Raw genomic sequence first — 22,494 nt, forward strand, 5'->3', positions numbered from 1 at the left:
GTGTCTACAGTGAGCCCTATGTCTCCCGGTGTGGGGCTGCGTGTGTCTACAGCGAGCCCTACCTCTCCCGGTGTGGGACAGCGTGTGTCTACAGCGAGCCCTATCTCTCCTGGTGTGGGGCTGCGTGTGTCTACAGCGAGCCCTATCTCTCCCGGTGTGGGGCTGCGTGTGTCTACAGCGAGCCCTATCTCTCCCGGTGTGGGGCTGCGTGTGTCTACAGAGAGCCCTATCTCCTGGTGTGGGGCTGCGTGTGTCTACAGAGAGCCCTATCTCCTGGTGTGGGGCTGCGTGTGTCTACAGCGAGCCCTATCTCTCCTGGTGTGGGGCTGCGTGTGTCTACAGCGAGCCCTATCTCTCCCGGTGTGGGGCTGCGTGTGTCTACAGCGAGCCCTATCTCTCCCGGTGTGGGGCTGCGTGTGTCTACAGAGAGCCCTATCTCTCCCGGTGTGGGGCTGCGTGTGTCTACAGCGAGCCCTATCTCTCCCGGTGTGGGACTGAGTGTGTCTACAGCGAGCCCTATCTCTCCCGGTGTGGGGCTGCGTGTGTCTACAGCGAGCCCTATCTCTCACCGTGTCAGACAGACTCTCAGCTTTCAGCTTCTGATCCTTCAGTGCCTGCTGCAGAGCCAGGATCTCGGCCTTGTGCTCCTTCACTGCCAGCTCCACAGCCTGGCGAGACTCAGAGCTCCGCTGGTCTGCCCGCAATCTGAAAGACACACAGCACACACATCCCGTAGACACGCTGGCAGGCCATCACCTCAGGAGCTGGCACAGACCCTCCTATAGCTGGAATCTGCCCTCGGCTGACAAGAGCAGGATATGTGAGACTAATTATGCAGCTCTACAAGACAACTTTGAAGGAGCTGCAGACAGGGGACTGTGACCCTCGTATAGGCAGGACATTTGCACAAATAAATTAAAATCCATAACATGATGTTGGGAGTTAAGCAGGTCAGCTGTAGACCAGCAGGTCAGACAAGCAGACTCCCCTTCCAAGGCCCGGGATCGGATGTTGGCGATGCCCTCTGGGATTTCCCCCTGGCCGCCACGGCCCTACCTGTTCTGCTTCTCGTTGTCCAGCAAGCGCTGCATCTCGCGCGACCTCCTCTCCGCCTGCGCCTTCTCGTCCTCCAGGGCGCCGCGCCACGCCTCCCACTGCCGCTCCTTCTCCAGCAGCTCGTCGTTCAGCGTCTCCAGCTCCATCACCTGCTCCTCCAGCATCGTGCAGGTGGTCTTCAGGGTCTCCAGGTTCTGGGACAGGAAGGGAGGAGGGAGAGAGATCGGATCACCGCACTGGCCTGACCGATCACCGAACACGGGCCCTGTGCAGGACATCCAAGAGCAGACGTCCCAGGCAGAACACCATTCCCACACACTCACACAGATTCGCTCCAACACCCCAGGACACCCAGCAGCCTGGCTGAAGGCGATGAGCAACATGGCACACAGGACTCCTCTCGCAACATGCCAGCTCTGTGAACATCTTCAGACTGAAGAGGCTTCCTTTCCAAGCTTGCATGTCCACTTGCCTGTGTCTATCCCCTATACACATGCCCCAACCAGTTGTGCCAGTATTGAGTTCCCTGCCCACTGGCTGTCTCTGAAAGAGAGTTCTGAACTCTCCTGTTTGATCATTTTTGCTTTGGCAGGCAAGATGCTAAAAAATGGCAGAACTTCTCCATGAAAACCTGACAATCAAAAATACAGATCTTGAGAATAAACCTCAAAGTGTTTGGGCAGTATCATTAGCAGGTCACGGAGCAGGTGCAGGGCATTTGGTGAGATGTCAGCACATCCAAACCGATTTCTGCTCCAATCCCCAGAGGTCGCTCCGAAGAGCTTTATAACATACAGAGAAGCAAAGCATCAGTGCTTCGGGTCAGTGCCTTGTTCCATCCCCAGCCCTGCCTGTAAGAAGCCCTGATCCGCCACTGCAGATTAGCAATTAACAGATGAGCAAGCCTGAAAATGACTGTGTTCAGTGCGCAGACGCCCACACGCATTATCTCCAACCCAATATCACTTCATGACCTTCTTCATTTTAATAAAATAATGGTGTAGAAAATAAAAGGAAAATCTCAGAGACAATTCATTTTGAGGCTTTCTTTCTAAAAAGAAAATCTAATACTAAAGTAAAATGCTTTGCATAAAGAACATGAGGAATTCTGAGGATTCTGAGAACCACAGTGCAGTTTTACATTACAGTCAATTAGACTGTGTCTGTACTCCCATTAGTGTGTCAGTAGTGGGGTCAGCCTGTCAGCCTGTCAGTCGGTGTGTCAGTAGTGGGGTCAGTCTGTCAGCCGGTGTGTCAGTAGTGGGGTCAGCCTGTCAGCCGGTGTGTCAGTAGTGGGGTCAGCCTGTCAGCCTGTCAGTCGGTGTGTCAGTAGTGTGGTCAGCCTGTCAGCCTGTCAGCCGGTGTGTCAGTAGTGTGGTCAGCCTGTCAGCCTGTCAGCCGGTGTGTCAGTAGTGGGGTCAGCCTGTCAGCCTGTCAGTCGGTGTGTCAGTAGTGGGGTCAGCCTGTCAGCCCGTCAGCCGGTGTGTCAGTAGTGTGGTCAGCCTGTCAGCCTGTCAGCCGGTGTGTCAGTAGTGGGGTCAGCCTGTCAGCCTGTCAGTCAGTGTGTCAGTAGTGTGGTCAGCCTGTCAGCCTGTCAGCCGGTGTGTCAGTAGTGGGGTCAGCCTGTCAGCCTGTCAGCCGGTGTGTCAGTAGTGGGGTCAGCCTGTCAGCCGGTGTGTCAGTAGTGTGGTCAGCCTGTCAGCCTGTCAGCCGGTGTGTCAGTAGTGTGGTCAGCCTGTCAGTCGGTGTGTCAGTAGTGTGGTCAGCCTGTCAGCCTGTCAGCCGGTGTGTCAGTAGTGGGGTCAGCCTGTCAGCCTGTCAGCCGGTGTGTCAGTAGTGTGGTCAGCCTGTCAGCCTGTCAGCCGGTGTGTCAGTAGTGGGGTCAGCCTGTCAGCCGGTGTGTCAGTAGTGTGGTCAGCCTGTCAGCCTGTCAGCCGGTGTGTCAGTAGTGGGGTCAGCCTGTCAGCCGGTGTGTCAGTAGTGTGGTCAGCCTGTCAGCCTGTCAGCCGGTGTGTCAGTAGTGTGGTCTGCCTGTCAGTCGGTGTGTCAGTAGTGTGGTCAGCCTGTCAGTCGGTGTGTCAGTAGTGTGGTCAGCCTGTCAGCCGGTGTGTCAGTAGTGGGGTCAGCCTGTCAGCCTGTCAGTCGGTGTGTCAGTAGTGGGGTCAGCCTGTCAGCCTGTCAGCCGGTGTGTCAGTAGTGGGGTCAGCCTGTCAGCCTGTGTGTCAGTAGTGTGGTCAGCCTGTCAGTCGGTGTGTCAGTAGTGTGGTCAGCCTGTCAGCCTGTCAGCCGGTGTGTCAGTAGTGGGGTCAGCCTGTCAGCCTGTCAGTCGGTGTGTCAGTAGTGTGGTCAGCCTGTCAGCCTGTCAGCCGGTGTGTCAGTAGTGTGGTCAGCCTGTCAGCCTGTCAGCCGGTGTGTCAGTAGTGTGGTCAGCCTGTCAGCTTGTCAGCCGGTGTGTCAGTAGTGGGGTCAGCCTGTCAGCCGGTGTGTCAGTAGTGTGGTCAGCCTGTCAGCCTGTCAGCCGGTGTGTCAGTAGTGTGGTCAGCCTGTCAGTCGGTGTGTCAGTAGTGTGGTCAGCCTGTCAGCCTGTCAGCCGGTGTGTCAGTAGTGGGGTCAGCCTGTCAGCCGGTGTGTCAGTAGTGTGGTCAGCCTGTCAGCCTGTCAGCCGGTGTGTCAGTAGTGTGGTCAGCCTGTCAGTCGGTGTGTCAGTAGTGTGGTCAGCCTGTCAGCCTGTCAGCCAGTGTGTCAGTAGTGGGGTCAGCCTGTCAGCCTGTCAGTCGGTGTGTCAGTAGTGGGGTCAGCCTGTCAGCCTGTCAGTCGGTGTGTCAGTAGTGGGGTCAGCCTGTCAGCCTGTCAGCCGGTGTGTCAGTAGTGGGGTCAGCCTGTCAGCCTGTCAGCCGGTGTGTCAGTAGTGGGGTCAGCCTGTCAGCCTGTCAGCCGGTGTGTCAGTAGTGGGGTCAGCCTGTCAGCCTGTCAGTCGGTGTGTCAGTAGTGGGGTCAGCCTGTCAGCCTGTCAGCCGGTGTGTCAGTAGTGTGGTCAGCCTGTCAGCCTGTCAGTCGGTGTGTCAGTAGTGGGGTCAGTCTGTCAGCCGGTGTGTCAGTAGTGTGGTCAGCCTGTCAGTCTGTCAGTCGGTGTGTCAGCACTGCGGTCAACCTGTCAGTCATGATAGGACTTGGCCATGCTCGCCATGCTCACCTGTTTCTGGTTATTGAGGTGCATCTCCCGGTCAGCCACCTCCCTGCGAAGCCGGTCCACGTCCTGGCTCAGCTGCAGCCTGTCCTCGCTCTCGTCCGTGGCCTCGTCCAGCTGCTTGGACAAGTAGAAGTTCTGCCGGTTGAGCTCGGCGTTCTCCTGGCTCAGCTGGGTCAGCTGCTCCTCCAGGTCTGTGATGACCTGACAACACAAGAGGGTGAGGGAATGAGGTCTGTGCTCACAAGCATGAAAGGACAAGACACCCCCAAGCACTGGAATATTCCATCTCTCCTGCTGTACTTGCAGCTGTCCTCTGCACAACTGCAGTGCACTGGAGATAAAGCTGGGTGGATGCACACTTCTCAGCAGTGCAATAGCTCCAGCAGACTGCGCGATCGTCTGCTTCTGGCCCTGCATGACGCACAAGGCCCGCTGCTCAGATAGACCTGCCCATTCGTGCCTGGGAATGCAACCTGGGTGGGTGCTGTGGCAGGTCCAGGGCAGCACCAGACACAGAGCAACAGCAGCTGCTGACACTGCCCACAGGAAATAAACAGGAGCTGGACAGGGAGTGGAACTGGGCAATACTCAATGTGTTGGGAAGAGACCTGACTGATTACTGTCTATATAAGGACCTGTCACCCTCTTTGGTGACGTTGAGTTAATCATTCAAACATCCTGACTTGAAAGAGCCCTGTGGACATGAGCCCAGGGAGAAAGATCCAGGTGTTGGCGTTGCTGCCCTTAATCAGACTCCAGGAGCACAGCAGGATTCCGAAACTGAACTTTAACGACTGCGAATGTGAGAGAATGAGCCGCAAACCCAAAATATATTACAACCGACAGTTTAAGAACACGCTAAACCCAAAGTCAATGTTCTGAACGAAGCAATTCAAAATGAAGCTGTCTGTCTCGGGGACGAGATCCGGAGAGCTCCTCGGGGCAAGCCTGCATGTGGAGCAGGCCCTGCTGTCCGAGCTCTCCACTGCACACCGGGAAGTTTCTTCGGGGGTCTCTTCCTACAGGGGGTAAGAAACGAGGCAGGAAACCCTGGAATATGATCCGAGAGAACAGAAGCTGGTGGACACGGCGTGGGAGCAGGCGGCCCAGTCCTTTCACAGAGGTTATCCCTCCTCCCCACGCCCCACACAGCTGCGCAGCAGACAGGCTGGGAGCAGGAGGCTCCCCTGCACGAACTGCAGCAGCACAGCAGCCTGTGGGCTGGATCGTTGGGCTTCAGCACGTCTCTCACAAGGGCAGACCCTCACGGACTTCCAGCTGCTCTGCCATTTGGGGTCTGTCTTTCTGAACGCAGTACGCTCCTTTAGCATACCTGTGAAGGCATTTGTGTTTTTTCCTAGGGACACCTGAGAAATCAGACACTGAAATCTTCAGACTCCTAACAGACAAAAGCGAGGAAACGGTGTACAGGTATCTAAATAACAGAGTAGGCAGCCTCAAGCTCTGGATATTTGAGAACTGTTTCTTGCTGCAATCCAGTCTCAGAAATTCCCTCTACAACAGGAGATCGAGGTTTGGCCAGGAGCACAGTGCCAGACTCCCCACAGATCACCATGTGTGACTCCTGCCAGATTACTCAGCCATCTCGCTGCCTTTGAAACGCCAGAACAGTGAGACACTCGCATGGATTCGACCGTTAAACTGTACTGAAACCCTTGTACCTCACTTGTCTTTAAGGAAGGAGGGTGAGACCTATCCTGTGTTGGAGATGCTCCTATAAATAATCCAGATAATCCAGTCGTGTCTCTCCCTTGATCTGCACCGTGACCACAGGCGCTCTGGTCTCAGTGCCACCAGCCTGTGAAGTCGAAATTGTTTCACTGTGCGCGACGATGCTGTAAAAACGGCGCTGCTGGGCCGACGTCCACTAATCTGCACTTCCACAAAGCGGTCTGGGGCCAAGCTCAGCGTGAGCAGGGATTTCTTAGGAAAGGGGAACAGAGATGGGAGAACGGCTACAGGACCAAATAAACAGTTGAGCTGCTCTTTATATCTGCACCCTCTGCCTTTTGACCAGATGAGACTGAGCTGCTTTGGCTAAAAGCTTCTGCCCAGTGAATGAATGCCAACGTGATGGAGTGTTCATTCTTGCTCAGGCTCCTTTGTGAGTTAAAACAAAGGAGCACGAACTGAAATACACTGCAAACCGAAGGTCACAGATAACAAACCAAGACAAGAGCAGCAATGACTAGAGATCCTGCTCTGGACTGCATTTAAATCACACATTTCTGCAGCCGTCTTCCCCCGCGGGAGAGTGTCTCAGGCCTGAGCGGGATCTCTTTCCCCTGCAGCGTGCAAGTGTAACAGGTGGCGTCGCAGCAGACAGCGGCTGCCCGCTTGCACCCTGAAGAACCAGACCCGGTAGCTCAGGTGCAGCTGGGCTGCTCATTCCGCACGAGTTTCTGAGATTAAAATTGATGAGGGTGGTTGTCTGTGTGACGAAAGCTTCACCCTGGGGAATCCTGGTGGGAAAAATTAAAAGCTTGCGCTTTGCTATGTGAAGGCCCGGGCATTTGATCAAATCTAGCCCCGAAACAGGGGGAAGAGAGGAAGAAGCAGAGAGCAGCACATCTTTGTGGACCCTGCAGAGAGAGCAAGGCAATGTATTGGCCGGTGCGGTGGCTCTATGTCCAAGGATCTTTGCCTGTGGCTGGGAGGTTGCCGGTTCATATCCCGCGGCCGGCAGAGGAATCCTACTCCGTTGGGCCCCTGAGCAAGGCCCTTAACCCCAGCTGCTCCAGGGGCACCATATAAATGACTGCCCCTGCGCTCTGACCTCAAGCTTCTCTATCCCCGTCTGTGTCTCTCATATAGAGCAAGCTCTTGTATTGTAATTCCTAATACAAGAGATTGTATAGGGCCAATAAAGTGATCTTATCTTACTGAGGTAAGAGATTAAAGGCACCACATAGAGGGGTATTGTTGGGATTTTAAAGCCTGCCCACTACACACAAGATTCCATCCTAAAAGAAAAACAGATGTACTGTTACCTACCACAAGTTGAATTAAAGCTCTGTACGGTCGCACTACTGCACATTTCCCTAAAAGCTGCACCCTCAGTTAAACTGCAGCGGCAGGAATAAAGCCAGAGACTCCGCTGCTGTCAGAAGAGAGCTCAGAGCAAGGGGGAGGGTCAGGAGAGGATACATACGGAGCAGCTGTCTCTCAGGGCGTCAAACTTGCGCTGGATTTCATCCCGGTGAGCCTGTAAGAGGGAGAGAGAAGAGACACGGCTTTGATCCTCATTTCGGCTCTGAATTACCACTCTGGCAGCGTGCATCCCAGCGTCTCCATCGCCCTCGTTGCACTGGCGAAAGTACAGAGCCAAGGCCTTGCTGGCTCTGAACCCACTGCTGCAATCCTGGTACAGTCCAGTGATGCAGAGTGGTTTTTCTCAGAGGCACAGGAGGGAGAGCAGCGTTCGAGGGCTCTCCATGTTCATGAGGGATTCAGGATTTCATTCAAACCTTAATTGATTAATTGAGCTATTAATTGTGGGGAGTAGGCCCGAGGGGTGGCCCGGAGGTTAATTGAATGGACGGCAGTCGATGGGACTCCATTAGAGGCGACAAGAGGCGCACCCTGAGCGCGGTGATCTCCTCCTCGGCCTCGGCGGTGGTCTCCTCCAGCTCCGTCTTGGCCTGCTGCAGCTGGCTGTCCAGGGCGCCGCGGGCCGCCTGCAGGCTGCTGATCTGCGACTCGCGCTCCTGCAGCGACAGCGTCAGCTCCGTCACCTGCCGCTTGATCTCCAGCTTCTGCTCCTCGTGCTCCAGGCCCATCTGAGCGAGAGGGGAGAGGAAAGCGCCCGTGTGTGCTGGCTGCTGCTCAGGGGGTCGTTCTCGGCATCTCCCCCCCACTGCTCTCCCTAAACCCCCCAGTCTGCTCCCTCTCTCCTCCACCCCCGATTCTCCCACAAGCCTCCTCCTTCTCCTGTGACCCCAACACGCCCCCCTGCTCTCCTCCACCCCCCGATCTCCCACAAGCCTCCTCCTTCTCCTGTGACCCCAACACGTCCCCCTGCTCTCCTCCACCCCCAATTCACCCACAAGCCTCCTCCTTCTCCTGTGACCCCAACACGCCCCCCTGCTCTCCTCCACCCCCCAATCTCCCACAAGCCTCCTCCTTCTCCTGTGACCCCAACACGCCCCCCTGCTCTCCTCCACCCCCGATTCTCCCACAAGCCTCCTCCTTCTCCTGTGATCCCAACACGCCCCCCTGCTCTCCTCCACCCCCGATTCTCCCACAAGCCTCCTCCTTCTCCTGTGACCCCAACACGCCCCCCTGCTCCCTCACCTCCCTCAGCCGGGTCTCCAGCTCCAGCAGGCGGGTCTTGTTGCTCTGCTCCTGCTGGCTCATCTTCTCCAGGTGCTCCTCCAGCTTGGCGTTCTGGGCCTCCAGCTTCCCCGCCTGCGTCTCCAGGTAGAACTTCTGCTGCCGCAGCTCCGAGATCATCTCCTCCTGGGCTTTCCTGGGAGCAGAACCGCAGCAGCGCAAAAGGGTGGAAGAGAATAGGAACACAAGCAGGGAGCTGCGTCAGCACGCGCAGGCTGCAGAGGAACAGGGAAAGGTTTATTCCTGCCGAAAGGAAAAGGGACACAACGGCTATGGAGCCCCCTTCAGCTGTGACACCCTTTCCTTTCAGCATGGAAGAAATATTTACCTGTTGCTAAAACAGGAATAACAATTGCAGAGCTGGAAACCTGAGAGTGTGGATAGAATGAGGTGCAAATATTTTATCATCAGCATGCACCTGTCTGCACTGATCTGAAATCTGAAACCAGAAGACTGAGCTTCAGATCTCCAACACTTGCTGACTTCCATACAAGAGCCCTGCGGCTCTTAGGAAAACCTGGAGTGGACCAGACTGCCCTGCACTGCCAGCCTGGTCTGCCCCAACGCTCTGCTGCTCACTCACATGTTCCTCTGTGTGTAGATGCTGCTGTTTGCTGCCAGCTTGTTGGCCTCCGACAGCTCAGCGATCCTCTGCTCCAGGGACTTCATTTTCGAGTCCATGGCATTTATGGTCTGCAGGGGGGGGCAGACACACACAGACACATGAGCCCCCGGTCAGGACACAACTGGAGGTCAGCGGGTCAAACACGCCAACACCGGCCTCTAGCATGCTGGGAGGAACCAAACGTCTACTGCTTGGGGATTTCTATATTGAGGCACTTTCCAGGACACATTTAAGTGTCAGAGCCCTGAGCTAATCAACTTGTTTTGAAAGTATTTTTCATTTTAAAATGAACTAATAATTTTAAAAAATCTGCAAAGCAAATGGATTATGGTGAATCCAGATAGATTGTCCCCCCTGCTCCTTTCCTGTGCAGATGGCGGCATGATTTGTGCAACTTCACAGAAGCTTAGCTAAAGAAGACTTTGTGAGCACTCAGATTTGTAGCCTCGCGCCCGGGGCCTGGAGGAGCTGGAACTGTCCAGTCGAAGGGGGAGCGGGGGTGGGAGTGGAGCTGTAAGGAGTGAGAGGCAACAGAGCAGCCCAGACTTCGCCAGGCTGTGAGGAACACGTGGGCTGTCCCAGCCGGACACTCAAGACAGATCCACCCGTGCACTGTCAGGGCCGGGAGACCCCACCCTGCTCTGGCCCCCAGACGGACACTCAAGGTGGATCCACCCGTACACTGTCAGGGCAGGGAGACCCCACCCTGCTCCGGCCCCCCACTCAAGGCAGATCCACCCGTGCACTGTCAGGGCAGGGAGACCCCGCCCTGCTCCAGCCCCCCAGCTGGACGCTCAAGACAGATCCACCCGTGCACTGTCAGGGCAGGGAGACCCCGCCCTGCTCCGGCCCCCCAGCTGGACACTCAAGACAGATCCACCCGTGCAGTGTCAGGGCAGGGAGACCCCACCCTGCTCCGGCCCCCCAGCTGGACACTCAAGGCAGATCCACCCGTGCACCGTCAGGGCAGGGAGATGCACGAAGAATAAACGCCATCCCCAGGCGATACCGGCTCCGGTCAGCTGTCTGGCCCGGTCTCGGACTGCAGCTCTCCCCCAGCCCCCCGCCACGAGCCCGGCCTCAGTGCTTACAGCTTTCTGCTCGCTGATGAGCTTGCAGTTCTCCCGGGACTCCTCCTCCTGCTTGGCCCACTTGGCCTCCAGAGACTCCTTGTCAGCCAGATCCACCTTCATCTGTGCCTCCAGGACCTGCAGCCCAAAGGACACGTCACCCTCAGCGTCACGTTCATGGATCTAGACTGTCAATAAGACGCTCCCCTCTGCCTGCAGCAGCAGGAAGGGGCTCTGGGTACTGATCCGCTGGCGGAGCAGAGGAGACTCACCTTGATCTTGTCCTCGTACAGCCTCTCCTTCTGGGCCAGGTGAGCCTCGATCCGCTGCGCAGCGGCCTGGGCCTCCCGGAGGTTCTCCTCCAGCTCCTGCGGGGCGACGGGGCACGGAAAACAAAGTCGTTACGCGCCCCCCCCCGATTCTCTCTGCCCCCTGAGTGGCGATCAGCGGGACGAGGAGGGGGGAGCGCTTCCAGAAGGGCAGGATGAGAAGGCGGTGCCCGCAGGCCCTGCACGAGGGAGCGGGGGCTCGGCCTTGCTGGGGTCTCTCTCTCTCTCTCGGGGGGGTCCCTGTGCGCATGGGAGGGCAGGGGTGCTCTCCTGCGCTCCCCGGGGAGAGGGTCCCACACGGCGTTCCCTCTTACCAGGATCTTGTCGGCCATCTGCTGGATCTGCTGGGATTTGGTCTGGATGTCGTCCTTCAGCCTGTTCTCCCGTCTCTCCACCATCTCCAGGCGCTTCACGTGGTTCTCCAGGGTCTTCCTGCCCTCCTGCCGGAGCACACGGACAACCGTCCGTCAACCGTTTATCGATCAATCCGCGAGTCAAACGACCGCCTGGCTCCCGGCGACGAGGGCCCGTTTGCCGGCTCTCTGCAACGTGCCGACGCCGAAGGCAACGGGGAAACGGATGTTGCGCTTGATCAAAACCCCCTCGGCGGTCATTTCCCTTCCGGGAACAGGCCGCGCCCCCCCCCGCGCACCTCGGTCTCGCGCAGCCGCCTGCGCAGGCTGTCCGTGGAGTCCTCGCGGCTGTGCAGCCTCTCCAGCTCCCGCTCCAGGCGCTCCTTGGCCTGCCGGATGTTCTGGAGCAGCTCCGTGGCCTCCGTGCTGGCTTTCACCGCCTGCCGGGCGGGAAGAGGGTCAGAGGTCAAACCGCTGGCTCTCCCCTGCGAGAGCCAGGTACCCCCCGCCTTCCTGCAGGTTGTGGGGCCTAGGCCTGGGGTGGCTGGCCCAGAGGTTAAACTGTTGGGCCTGTGACTGTTGGGGGGTCCTGGCCGGAGCCCCAGCTGCATGTTGGTGTGGGGTGGCGGGGCCTCTCGGTTTTGCACCCCAGAACAGCCAGCGTTACCTTGGCCAGTTTGTCCTGCAGCTCCTGGATTTTGAGTTGCTGTTCTCCATTGGTCTGGAATAAAACATGACAGGGAAAAAAAACATCAGCAGATAAATCCATCCCGCAAACAGGTAACACTTGAACCACATTAAACTGATTATTAAACCGTCACACCACAAACCATGTGGCCCTGGTGAAGCAAATCTTAATTTAAAGAAGATTTAGAATTACACCCAGGCCTCCCCATCTGCATCTTAGTTTAGAGAGGCAAGCCCAGGGCTCACTCAGCGTTACAGCCTGGAGACCCCTCATCCAGCCGGAGGAGGGAAGGGCACAGCAGGGGATTCGAACCCGTGACCTTTCACCTTCCAGGCGAGAGCCCCGTCCTAGCTCTGCTGACCGTGGCCCACACAACGGCCACCTGACCCACCCCGGTCGCCGTCGGCGAGCACTGCACCGCAGCGTTCAACAGCAAAGACGACAACAACACCAAAGAAAGTGGTGGGAGCGTGAAAATGAAAACGTTTTTCCGCACCTTTTCCAGCTTGGAGAGGAGCTCCTCCACTTCGGCTTTGCCCTGCTCCTTGGCCTGCAACAGAGAGGCAGGGATGAGCGGACGGGCTGGGCTGGGCTGGGCTGGGCCGGGCTGGGCCGGGCTGGGCCGGGCTGGGCCGGGCTGGGCCGGGCTGGGCCGGGCTGGGCCGGGCCAACGAGGAGCCTGGAGGCTATGCTACTAGAGGCTTTCTTTATTGTCTAAAACTTCTATCACTTCTCAGATTCAAATACAGAAAGACGTCTGCTTAACACCCCCCACGTACCACCCAGGCGCCCGGCAGCCCGGTACCTTCTGGATCTTCTGCTGGTACTCGGCGGCCTTCCTCTTCAGCTCCTCGCCGGTCAGCCGCGACTCCTTCAGCTCGCTCTCGTACAGGTCGCTCCGCCGCCGCGCCGCCGCCAGGTCCTCCTCCAGCTGCCGGACCGCCACGCGCATCTCCTCCAGCTGGGCCTGGTACTCCTGGCGGCGGGGCCGCCGGACACGGAGAGAGACGGATCAGATCCCGCCCGCCGCGGCACGAGCCTTTGACTTCTCATGCAGCTCGCCGCTCCATGGGGAAAACAATTCCTTACGCTTCTATAGCTCTTTTCTGGACACTCCACTCGAAGTGCTCATCAGGTAATAAGGAATCCCACTACTGCCACCAATGTGCAGCCCCATCGGGATAATGCAATGGCAGCCATTGTGCACCAGTACGCTCCCCACACACCCTCTACTGGCCCCACTAACACCTCTTCCAGCAGCAGCCTTAGCTTTCCCAGGAGTCTCCCCTCCAGGTACTGACTAGGCTCACCCTGCTGGGCTTCAGTGGGCTCCCGGTGGCGAGTCGCAGGGTGATAGGGCTGCTGGCACAGCACCTCCAGGAGGTGAGGCCTGGAGGTGTGCAAGAGTCCGCATCTCTGCAGGACCTACGAGGATCCCGTAAGGTCAGCGGGCTGACCTGAGACCCGGCCCAGTGCCAGAGGTCACCAGACCCGCCAGCCCTGATCTTTCACCCAGGAGCCAAGCCGACATCAAGAGGCAGAGCACCCCGAAAGGCACGGGCACTCCGCTCGTCGTGCGCCCGGTTTTAATTGAGCACCAATTAGGCAGAGGGATTGTTCACCTCCTGCAATGACAGGCTTGAAATGAGAGACGGGGAGATGAGAGAGGGAGGGAGGAAGCATGGCTGGAGGAAAGAGGACCAATCATTACATAACAAAGCTGCATGACTGGGGAGCAGGGACCTGGAGTTTGGGGTGTACAGATATAGCACTGAGCAAGCTGTGAGAGAGGCCACCCCAGGTCAGCACTGACCTCAGAAGCTCTCTGTGCCATCAGGCTGAACAGTCTTACTGGCACAAGTCAATTACAGCTGCAGTAAAGCCACCCTGAGCGGAGCACATTAATCCCCCGTCACGAGAAGCACCGCTCATTTTCCCTCCTTTACGAAGCTCAGATTAATCTTCTTTTTCTCTGCTGAAGCAAATCCTGACTGGGCCTCTGCCGAGCCGGAGTCTGCCCTCCGATCACTTCATCGCCCCCAGCGCAGAAGGAATTCTTCACGGAAAAGAAGCAATCGGATTTGATAGGATTTTCAGTTCTCACTGTGAGATTTTCAGATGCAATTAGATCCCCAATATTGAGCAGTCAGGCAATGAAGGGAGAGAAATGGGACCCAGGGTCACAAAAGGAGCCCTAAAATCATTTTATCCACAAAAGCACAATTCCTCACGACAGTGCAATAGCATTTATCTTTGGCAATTTCATTATGAAAGCACACATACTGAGACACACCTGAACAAATCACGATCTCCACTGAGCATACTTAATTACAACCTGCCTTTTAATTACAGCTCCTGGTTCAATTACTTGTGCCTTATCATCATGAACACTTCCTTCTCAAGCACACACACTGAGACACACTTGACTGTACTGTAGACACTGCTGTCCCTCTCCTCTCACACTCCCCCTGAATTCACACACTGAGACACACCTGACTGGACTGGAGACACTGCTAGAGACACTGCTGTCCCTCTCCTCTCACACTCCCCCTGAATTCACACACTGACACACCTGACTGGACTGGAGACACTGCTGTCCCTCTCCTCTCACACTCCCCCTTAATTCACACACTGACACACTCCTGACTGGACTGGAGACACTGCTGTCCCTCTCCTCTCACACTCCCCCTGAATTCACACACTGAGACACACCTGACTGGACTGGAGACACTGCTGTCCCTCTCCTCTCACACTCCCCTGAATTCACACACTGACACACTCCTGACTGGACTGGAGACACTGCTAGAGACACTGCTGTCCCTCTCCTCTCACACTCCCCTGAATTCACACACTGACACACTCCTGACTGGACTGGAGACACTGCTAGAGACACTGCTGTCCCTCTCCTCTCACACTCCCCCTGAATTCACACACTGACACACTCCTGACTGGACTGGAGACACTGCTGTCCCTCTCCTCTCACACTCCCCCTGACTTTACACACTGACACACTCCTGACTGGACTGGAGACACTGCTAGAGACACTGCTGTCCCTCTCCTCTCACACTCCCCCTGAATTCACACACTGAGACACTCCTGACTGGACTGGAGACACTGCTGTCCCTCTCCTCTCACACTCCCCCTGAATTCACACACTGACACACTCCTGACTGGACTGGAGACACTGCTAGAGACACTGCTGTCCCTCTCCTCTCACACTCCCCCTGAATTCACACACTGACACACTCCTGACTGGACTGGAGACACTGCTGTCCCTCTCCTCTCACACTCCCCCTTAATTCACACACTGACACACCCCTGACTGGACTGGAGACACTGCTGTCCCTCTCCTCTCACACTCCCCCTGAATTCACACACTGAGACACACCTGACTGGACTGGAGACACTGCTAGAGACACTGCTGTCCCTCTCCTCTCACACTCCCCCTGAATTCACACACTGACACACCTGACTGGACTGGAGACACTGCTGTCCCTCTCCTCTCACACTCCCCTGAATTCACACACTGACACACCTGACTGGACTGGAGACACTGCTGTCCCTCTCCTCTCACACTCCCCCTTAATTCACACACTGACACACTCCTGACTGAACTGGAGACACTGCTGTCCCTCTCCTCTCACACTCCCCCTTAATTCACACACTGACACACTCCTGACTGGACTGGAGACACTGCTGTCCCTCTCCTCTCACACTCCCCCTGAATTCACACACTGAGACACTCCTGACTGGACTGGAGACACTGCTAGAGACACTGCTGTCCCTCTCCTCTCACACTCCCCCTGAATTCACACACTGACACACTCCTGACTGGACTGGAGACACTGCTAGAGACACTGCTGTCCCTCTCCTCTCACACTCCCCCTGAATTCACACACTGACACACTCCTGACTGGACTGGAGACACTGCTAGAGACAATGAATTCTCTCTCCACTCTCATTCATTTCTAAACACCTGATCCTATCTTGTACTGCAGAGGTTTGAAACAAGTTTTTTTTTTTAGTTATATAATCACTGGAAATTATTTCTGCAGCAGTGTAAAAATATCTATACATGGGCACACGGCAGCATCTGATGACTAAGGCTCCACGCAGTGAGGACATGCAGGTTTGGCTGGTGAGAATAATCCACTTATTTCTGCTGTCAAACCGGAGGTGTCTGGGATCAGAACCAGCACAGGCCAGGCCCGGTTTTTAATGGTCCTGGAGTCACATGGGCTCCCAGCCGAGGGACCGACGCCGTCTGTGACGTGCCATCTGGGCAGCTGTTTAAATTTCACCCAGGAGCAAGTAAACCAGCTGGAAAAACAGACCTGCACTACTGCTCTTCCCCAGACTGCTGTCCTAAAACTGCCCGACGGGAGACATCTGCAGCCATATCGCCCTGCAACTCACAGCTGGCAGCCCACTGAAGCTAAGCAGGTGTGAGCCTGGTCAGTACCTGGATGGGAGACCTCCTGGGAAAAACTAAGGTTGCTGCTGGAAGAGGTGTTAGTGGGGCCAGCAGGGGGCGCTCACCCTGCGGTCTGTGTGGGTCCTAATGCCCCAGTATAGTGACGGGGACACTGTACTGTAAACAGGCGCCGTCCTTCGGATGAGACGTAAAACCGAGGTCCTGACTCTCTGTAGTCATTAAAAATCCCAGGGTGCTTCTCGAAAAGAGTAGGGGTGTAACCCCGGTGTCCTGGCCAAATTTCCCCCCTGGCCTTTACCCCATCATGGCCTCCTAATAATCCCCATCTCTGAACTGGCTTCATCACTCTGCTCTCCTCCCCACTGAGAGCTGGTGTGTGGGGAACGGACCGGTGCACTATGGCTGCCGTCGCATCATCCAGGTGGGGCTGCACACTGGTGGTGGTGGAGGGGATCCCCACTACCTGTAAAGCGCTTTGAGTGGAGTGTCCAGAAAAGCACTATATAAGTGTAAGCAATTATTATTATTATTATTATTATTATTATCTGTCCTGGTACAAACAGACAAAGCATCGTCGAAGGTAGTGGAGACTCAAATATTTCATATGGGGGAAGCGGGAATGGTTTTAAGAATCTATTTTTAATTAAATCCCAAATAAAAAAAACCCAGAAATGATGCTGGTCCTAAAGAGAAAATTCATCCTAATTCTAATTCATCCTCTATCTAAAACCCACAAGCACAGGTATGTGTTGATGTAGGAGTACACCCGTCTGAGCTGAATATTCTCTCCGAAGCCCTTTGATCTCATTTTTACAAATGTTTCCCAGACCTGTCTAGGCTGCCCAGATTTTTATTCAAAACAACCCAGTCATTTTATTTTGATATCTCTGCTCCTGCGGGCAGAGCCGGCGTCCCGGGCCGGCAGAACCCCCCCAGTCCCGCGGGCAGAGCCGGTGTCCCAGGCCAACAGAACCTCCCCAGTCCCGCGGACTGAGCCTGCGTCCCGGAGCCGGCAGAACGCCCCCAGTCCCACGGGCAGAGCCGGCGTCCCGGTCCAGCAGAACCCCTCCAGTCCCGCGGACTGAGCCGGCGTCCCAGGGCCGGCAGAACGCCCCCAGTCCCGCGGACTGAGCCGGCTTCCCGGTCCAGCAGAACCCCCCCAGTCCCGCGGGCAGAGCCGGCGTCCCGGGCCGGCAGAACCCCCCCCAGTCCCACGAGCAGAACCCCCCCAGTCCCACGGGCAGAGCCGGTGTCCCGGGCCGGCAGAATCCCCCAGTCCCACGGGCAGAGCCGGCGTCCCGGGCCGGCAGAACCCCCCCCAGTCCCACGAGCAGAACCCCCCCAGTCCCACGGGCAGAGCCGGTGTCCCGGGCCGGCAGAATCCCCCAGTCCCACGGGCAGAGCCGGCGTCCCGGGCCGGCAGAACCCCCCCAGTCCCGCGGACAGAGCCAGTGTCCCGGGCCGGCAGAGCCCCCCCAGTCCCGCGGGCAGAGCCGGCGTCCCGGGCCGGCAGAACCCCCCCAGTCCCGCGGACAGAGCCGGCGTCCCGGGCCGGCAGAACCCCCCCAGTCCTGCGGGCAGAGCCGGCGTCCCGGGCCGGCAGAGCCCCCCCAGTCCCGCGGGCAGAGCCGGCGTCCCGGGCCGGCAGAGCCCCCCCAGTCCCGCGGGCAGAGCCGGCGTCCCGGGCCGGCAGAACCCCCCCAGTCCCGCGGGCAGAGCCAGTGTCCCGGGCCGGCAGAACCCACCTGCTCCTTGATCTCCTGAAGCTTGTGGCTCTGCTCCCGGATGTCGTGCAGCAGCTGCAGGGCCTTGTCATCCTCCTGAGACACCTCCATGCGCGCCTGCTCCAGGCTGCGCTTCAGGCTCTGGAAGGACAGAGAGAGACGCTGTCCTCGCCGCCTGCACTGTCCCTCCTGCCCCCCTCTCCCCCTGCGGCATCACAGGGGCAGGAATCACACGGCACTGAGCACCTAAGCAAGCCTATCACCCTGTGCATGCCTGCTTTTAGGATAATGAAGGGTCTAACTAGGATATTGACTAAATGTGTTCAGTCTCATTTTGATTAATCGATCATTCATGTCTGTTTCACTCGAGTGACTCTCACTGATGCTAAAGCACAAGTTCACCTCGTTAGTGAGGAGCCGATCAGGCTCAGGTGACGAGGAGATTCCACCCAGAGAACAACGAGCCTGGAGAAAATGCAGCCAGGACCTCTTTAGTGAGGACTGGAGGTCCGGGGTCATTGACCGTGACCTTGTCGGAGAGCGAGGCACCGAGGGCCCTGACGACACACTGACTATTGTGCTTCGAGTCGAAGCGTGACGGTCTGCCCAGCCGCTACAGAGCTGCATTCGGAACGACTGACATACGTCAACATTGATGACAAATGATTTCACCTGCGTCAGGTCCGTTCAATACCATTTCAGCGTGCGTGCTAGAAAACGATCACGTCATTCCCCACACATTAACTTTGTGCATTTGTTGCAGCTGTAAGTGATAACTCTTTATGCCCTCGGTCTAATAACACTGACGACAGGATGAAGGAAACGAGACGAGATCTGGTCCAGAGCTTAAGCACGTCTGTTCCGACACAAACCCAGGGGTTCAAAACCCGAAAGCATCTCGCTTCAGAAGGGGAACCGGTGAACTGTGAAACAGCTGTCAGGTGTCCATTCTTATTGACAGGCAGACCTGTGTCCAGAGAATTACCTCTTTCCTGCTACATTTGCATCTCTTTACTTGTTCATTTTCACAGCACTCCAGGGCTCTCGATAAATACTCCCACCACACAGCAATTAAATCTGCTGCAGAACTAAAGCCGCTAATTAGCCACACCTGAGGCAAGTCCCAGCAGAGCAGCCAGAGGCTAAGGTGCAAATTCATTACGCAAGGCATCCAGCTTCTGCGCGGGTCTGAGCACACGAGCAGTGCACACAGCCGCCCCGCAGAAGGAAAAGACTGCATCTTCTGCGATCTGATGTTGTTTTTGTTGGGCAGGACTCAAGCGCCGCGTCAGTTCTACTTATTCTGTCAATTCTACTTAGCCTGCGGACTGGAGAAAGAGGTATTACCTGCACATTCCTCTCTCCGACAGGCCAGATGTTGGGAAAGAAGGCCGAAGGAATCTACCCATCAGTAATCCGACCTCCCCACTTTTTGTTCGTGGCACAGAGAGTGGCCAACTTATTTGTGCACCGTTATGCAGGCAAACTACAGAAGCAATGTGGAATCTACAACAAAAAACCCTGAAACATGACAAATTTTGGGGGTGCTGAGGAGCCTCCTAAGTTATCCTTCCAAAACGGATCAGCGGACGGACAGACGGACACTCACGCTGCACTCCGTGATGTAGGTGGCCAGGTCCTGCTCCAGTATGGAGCGCTGCGTCTCCGAAGCCTGCAGCTCCACATCCTTCTGCTTCAGCACGGACTCCAGGTCAGACATCTTGCGCTGGAATCGGGAGATTTCCTGCTCCATCTGGGAACAGAACCACAGAGTGGTCAGGCGGAGCCTGCTGACCGGAACGCCAGCTGCACGGTCTGGCTCTGCAGTCGCCATGTTAATTGATGCAAACGGAGCAGACTGTGTGAAGCACAGTGACTGGAAGAGACCTCTCAGATCAGTCTCAAGTTATTGCAAAAATCAGCATTCATGGCTCACAGAGAGGGTCACTCTGCCCTCCGGGAGAGAGGTGCTCCTTTGTTGCTTCTGGTGTGAACAAAACGTAATTGTGGCTAAGATGCAACACAATGGACTCCTAGGCTGGAGCAATCTGAGCTCTCAGAATGAGCGTCTTTTCTGACTAATGAAACAGAAATCTAATTCTCTAGGTTACCGAAGAGGACAGCAGGAATATTCCAGAGAAAACATTTTTAAAAAGGCTGTCTACGCTCTGCATAAAGCGATGGCAAAGAAAGGAACTTTAAGAAGGTTCTTTGCGCTGGGGGCAAGTGCAGGAATAAGCTGATTCACTACTGGAGCCCTGCTTGAGAAGGGTGACAACTGCACTCCAGCTGCACACTGCTGCCCTGTGCCAACACATCCGTTCCACAGGCCTGGACTACGCCAAACTGCTTCAGAAGAGCAGAGAGCTCTTCAAAGATGGTTTAACAGAAACATAATAACACCAACAGTCCATTCTATTTCCATTCATAAAATGTCAAGTGAGTCCCTCACAGCTACTGTATATAGAGCTCCCTGCAGAACACTAAACCTGAATTTACAGCACAACGCAGAAGGTATAGGAACCCCTGAGCCCCCACACCCCACTGACACCAGCCTGGAGTCCCTTGAGGCCCCACACCCTACTTACACCAGTTTGGGGCCCCTGAGCCCCCACACCCCACTGGAGCCCCCTGAGCCCCCCACACCCCACTGACACCAGCCTGGAGTCCCTTGAGGCCCCACACCCCACTGACACCAGCCTGGAGTCCCTTGAGGCCCCACACCCCACTGACACCAGCCTGGAGCACCCTGAGCCCCCCCACACCCCACTGGAGCCCCCTGAGCCCCCCACACCCCACTGGAGCCCCCTGAGCCCCCCACACCCCACTGACACCAGTCTGGAGCACCCTGAGCCCCCACACCCCACTGACGCCAGCCTGGAGCCCCCTGAGCCCCCCACACCCCACTGACACCAGCCTGGAGCCCCCTGAGCCCCCCACACCCCACTGACACCAGCCTGGAGCCCCCTGAGCCCCCACACCCCACTGACACCAGCCTGGAGCCCCCTGAGAGCCCCCACACCCCACTGGAGCCCCCTGAGCCCCCCACACCCCACTGACACCAGCCTGGAGCCCCCTGAGCCCCCACACCCCACTGGAGCCCCCTGAGCCCCCCACACCCCACTGACACCAGCCTGGAGCTCCCTGAGCCCCCACACCCCACTGACACCAGCCTGGAGCCCCCTGAGCCCCCCACACCCCCCTGACACCAGCCTGGAGCTCCCTGAGCCCCCACACCCCCCTGACACCAGCCTGGAGCCCCCTGAGCCCCCCACACCCCCCTGACACCAGCCTGGAGCCCCCTGAGCCCCCCACACCCCACTGACACCAGCCTGGAGCCCCCTGAGAGCCCACACCCTGCTGGAGCCCCCTGAGCCCCCCACACCCCACTGACACCAGCCTGGAGCCCCCTGAGCCCCCACACCCTGCTGGAGCCCCCTGAGAGCCCCCACCCGGGCCGAGTCCCCCAAGCCCCCACACCAGGCACCCATGTGTCATCAGTACCCACCTTGTGACATTTGTCTTGAGTTTCTAGCAGTTCTTTGCTTTTAATGTGAAGCTTTTTTTCCATGGAGTTAGTCTTAGCTGGAGAGTCGAGCCCTGCAGCTACTGATCTGTAAAGATAGAGAAAGGGCTACAGCTGGATCAGTGCTCCAAATTCACGTACCCACTGTCAGGGAGCCTGAGCTTCGGCAGGTACACGTTAAACACCTTCAGACAAGGTCAAGGGAACAGCTAATCGGTGCTGCAGCGCTGTGATCATTTAAAAAACAAAAACTCTCAATCCTGTTGCACAAGTCTCTCACAGAGGTAGCGAACTTCTCTCCAGCAGCAAGCAAAGAGAGCTAGCATTCTGAATGCACCTGAACTGTACAAGACAAAAAGCACTAAAAATTAATTGTATAGAGGGGCTATAAACAACAATGAAACAAACAGAACTCATCACAACCCATACAGCAAAGCAATACAGGGCCCAGAGAATACCGTCTGCTGTGCGTACAGCTCCCCAGGCAAATTTCTGACCTGCCCTGGTGACTTCCACACACTCCAGCTCTCTGTCCAGCCCTGAGCAGGACCTCCTGCAACTCTCCTTCCAGCTCACCTGGCTGGTTTACTTATCTGATTAACCCAGAAAAACATCAGAACCTTCAATCAAGCTCAGCATGGAGGTCACCCGCTCTGAAAGACCCAGATGGAAGAATAATTATCATGCTGGTGAGACGACGGTTAGGCTCATCAAGCTCAATGCGGAACGAGCTCTCTCTCACCCGCTCCCGAGACACAGACTGGACTGGCCCACCTGAGAGAGACGGATCGGACCGGCACAGGAGCGGAGAGACTGGTCCGCCCCCGAGACACAGATCGGACCGGCGCAGGAGAGAGACTGGGCCGCCCCTGAGACACGGACTGGACCTGCCCAAGGAAGACCGGCCCACCTGAGAGAGACGGATCGGACCGGCGCAGGAGCGGAGAGACTGGACCTGCCCAAGGAAAACCGGCCCACCTGAGAGAGACGGATCGGACCGGCACCGGACCTGAGAGACTGGACCTGCCCAAGAAAGACCGGCCCACCTGAGAGAGACGGATCGGACGGCGCAGGAGCGGAGAGACGGGACAGGAGCACATTTTGGGGAGGCTCACACACCTCCCCGTCAGAAGCAGAAAGAATGG

General features: G+C 56.8%; 1 protein-coding gene across 10 annotated transcripts in view; it reads right to left on the bottom strand.

Moving 5' to 3' along the window:
* Window positions 1-22,494, bottom strand: part of LOC102688934 (citron rho-interacting kinase) — an 84,838-nt gene that overhangs the window by 37,649 nt on the left and 24,695 nt on the right. For 9 of the 10 annotated variants that reach the window (XM_069182029.1, XM_069182028.1, XM_069182024.1 and 6 more), the window contains 17 exons: window positions 21,332-21,437; window positions 19,433-19,576; window positions 17,845-17,964; window positions 12,470-12,640; window positions 12,161-12,214; window positions 11,644-11,697; window positions 11,276-11,416; window positions 10,938-11,063; window positions 10,567-10,662; window positions 10,316-10,432; window positions 9,183-9,292; window positions 8,561-8,735; window positions 7,849-8,046; window positions 7,419-7,472; window positions 4,250-4,447; window positions 1,057-1,250; window positions 570-705 (listed from right to left, as the gene is read on the bottom strand). In XM_069182029.1, coding sequence (XP_069038130.1) covers window positions 570-705; window positions 1,057-1,250; window positions 4,250-4,447; window positions 7,419-7,472; window positions 7,849-8,046; window positions 8,561-8,735; window positions 9,183-9,292; window positions 10,316-10,432; window positions 10,567-10,662; window positions 10,938-11,063; window positions 11,276-11,416; window positions 11,644-11,697; window positions 12,161-12,214; window positions 12,470-12,640; window positions 17,845-17,964; window positions 19,433-19,576; window positions 21,332-21,437 — 2,194 coding nt within the window. The remainder of the gene's footprint in view (window positions 1-569; window positions 706-1,056; window positions 1,251-4,249; window positions 4,448-7,418; window positions 7,473-7,848; window positions 8,047-8,560; window positions 8,736-9,182; window positions 9,293-10,315; window positions 10,433-10,566; window positions 10,663-10,937; window positions 11,064-11,275; window positions 11,417-11,643; window positions 11,698-12,160; window positions 12,215-12,469; window positions 12,641-17,844; window positions 17,965-19,432; window positions 19,577-21,331; window positions 21,438-22,494) is intronic. The other variant, XM_069182031.1, reaches the window with a different exon arrangement.

This window comes from Lepisosteus oculatus, chromosome 22 (genome assembly GCF_040954835.1).
Source record: "Lepisosteus oculatus isolate fLepOcu1 chromosome 22, fLepOcu1.hap2, whole genome shotgun sequence".
In the NCBI taxonomy this organism is placed as follows: Eukaryota; Metazoa; Chordata; class Actinopteri; order Semionotiformes; family Lepisosteidae; genus Lepisosteus; species Lepisosteus oculatus.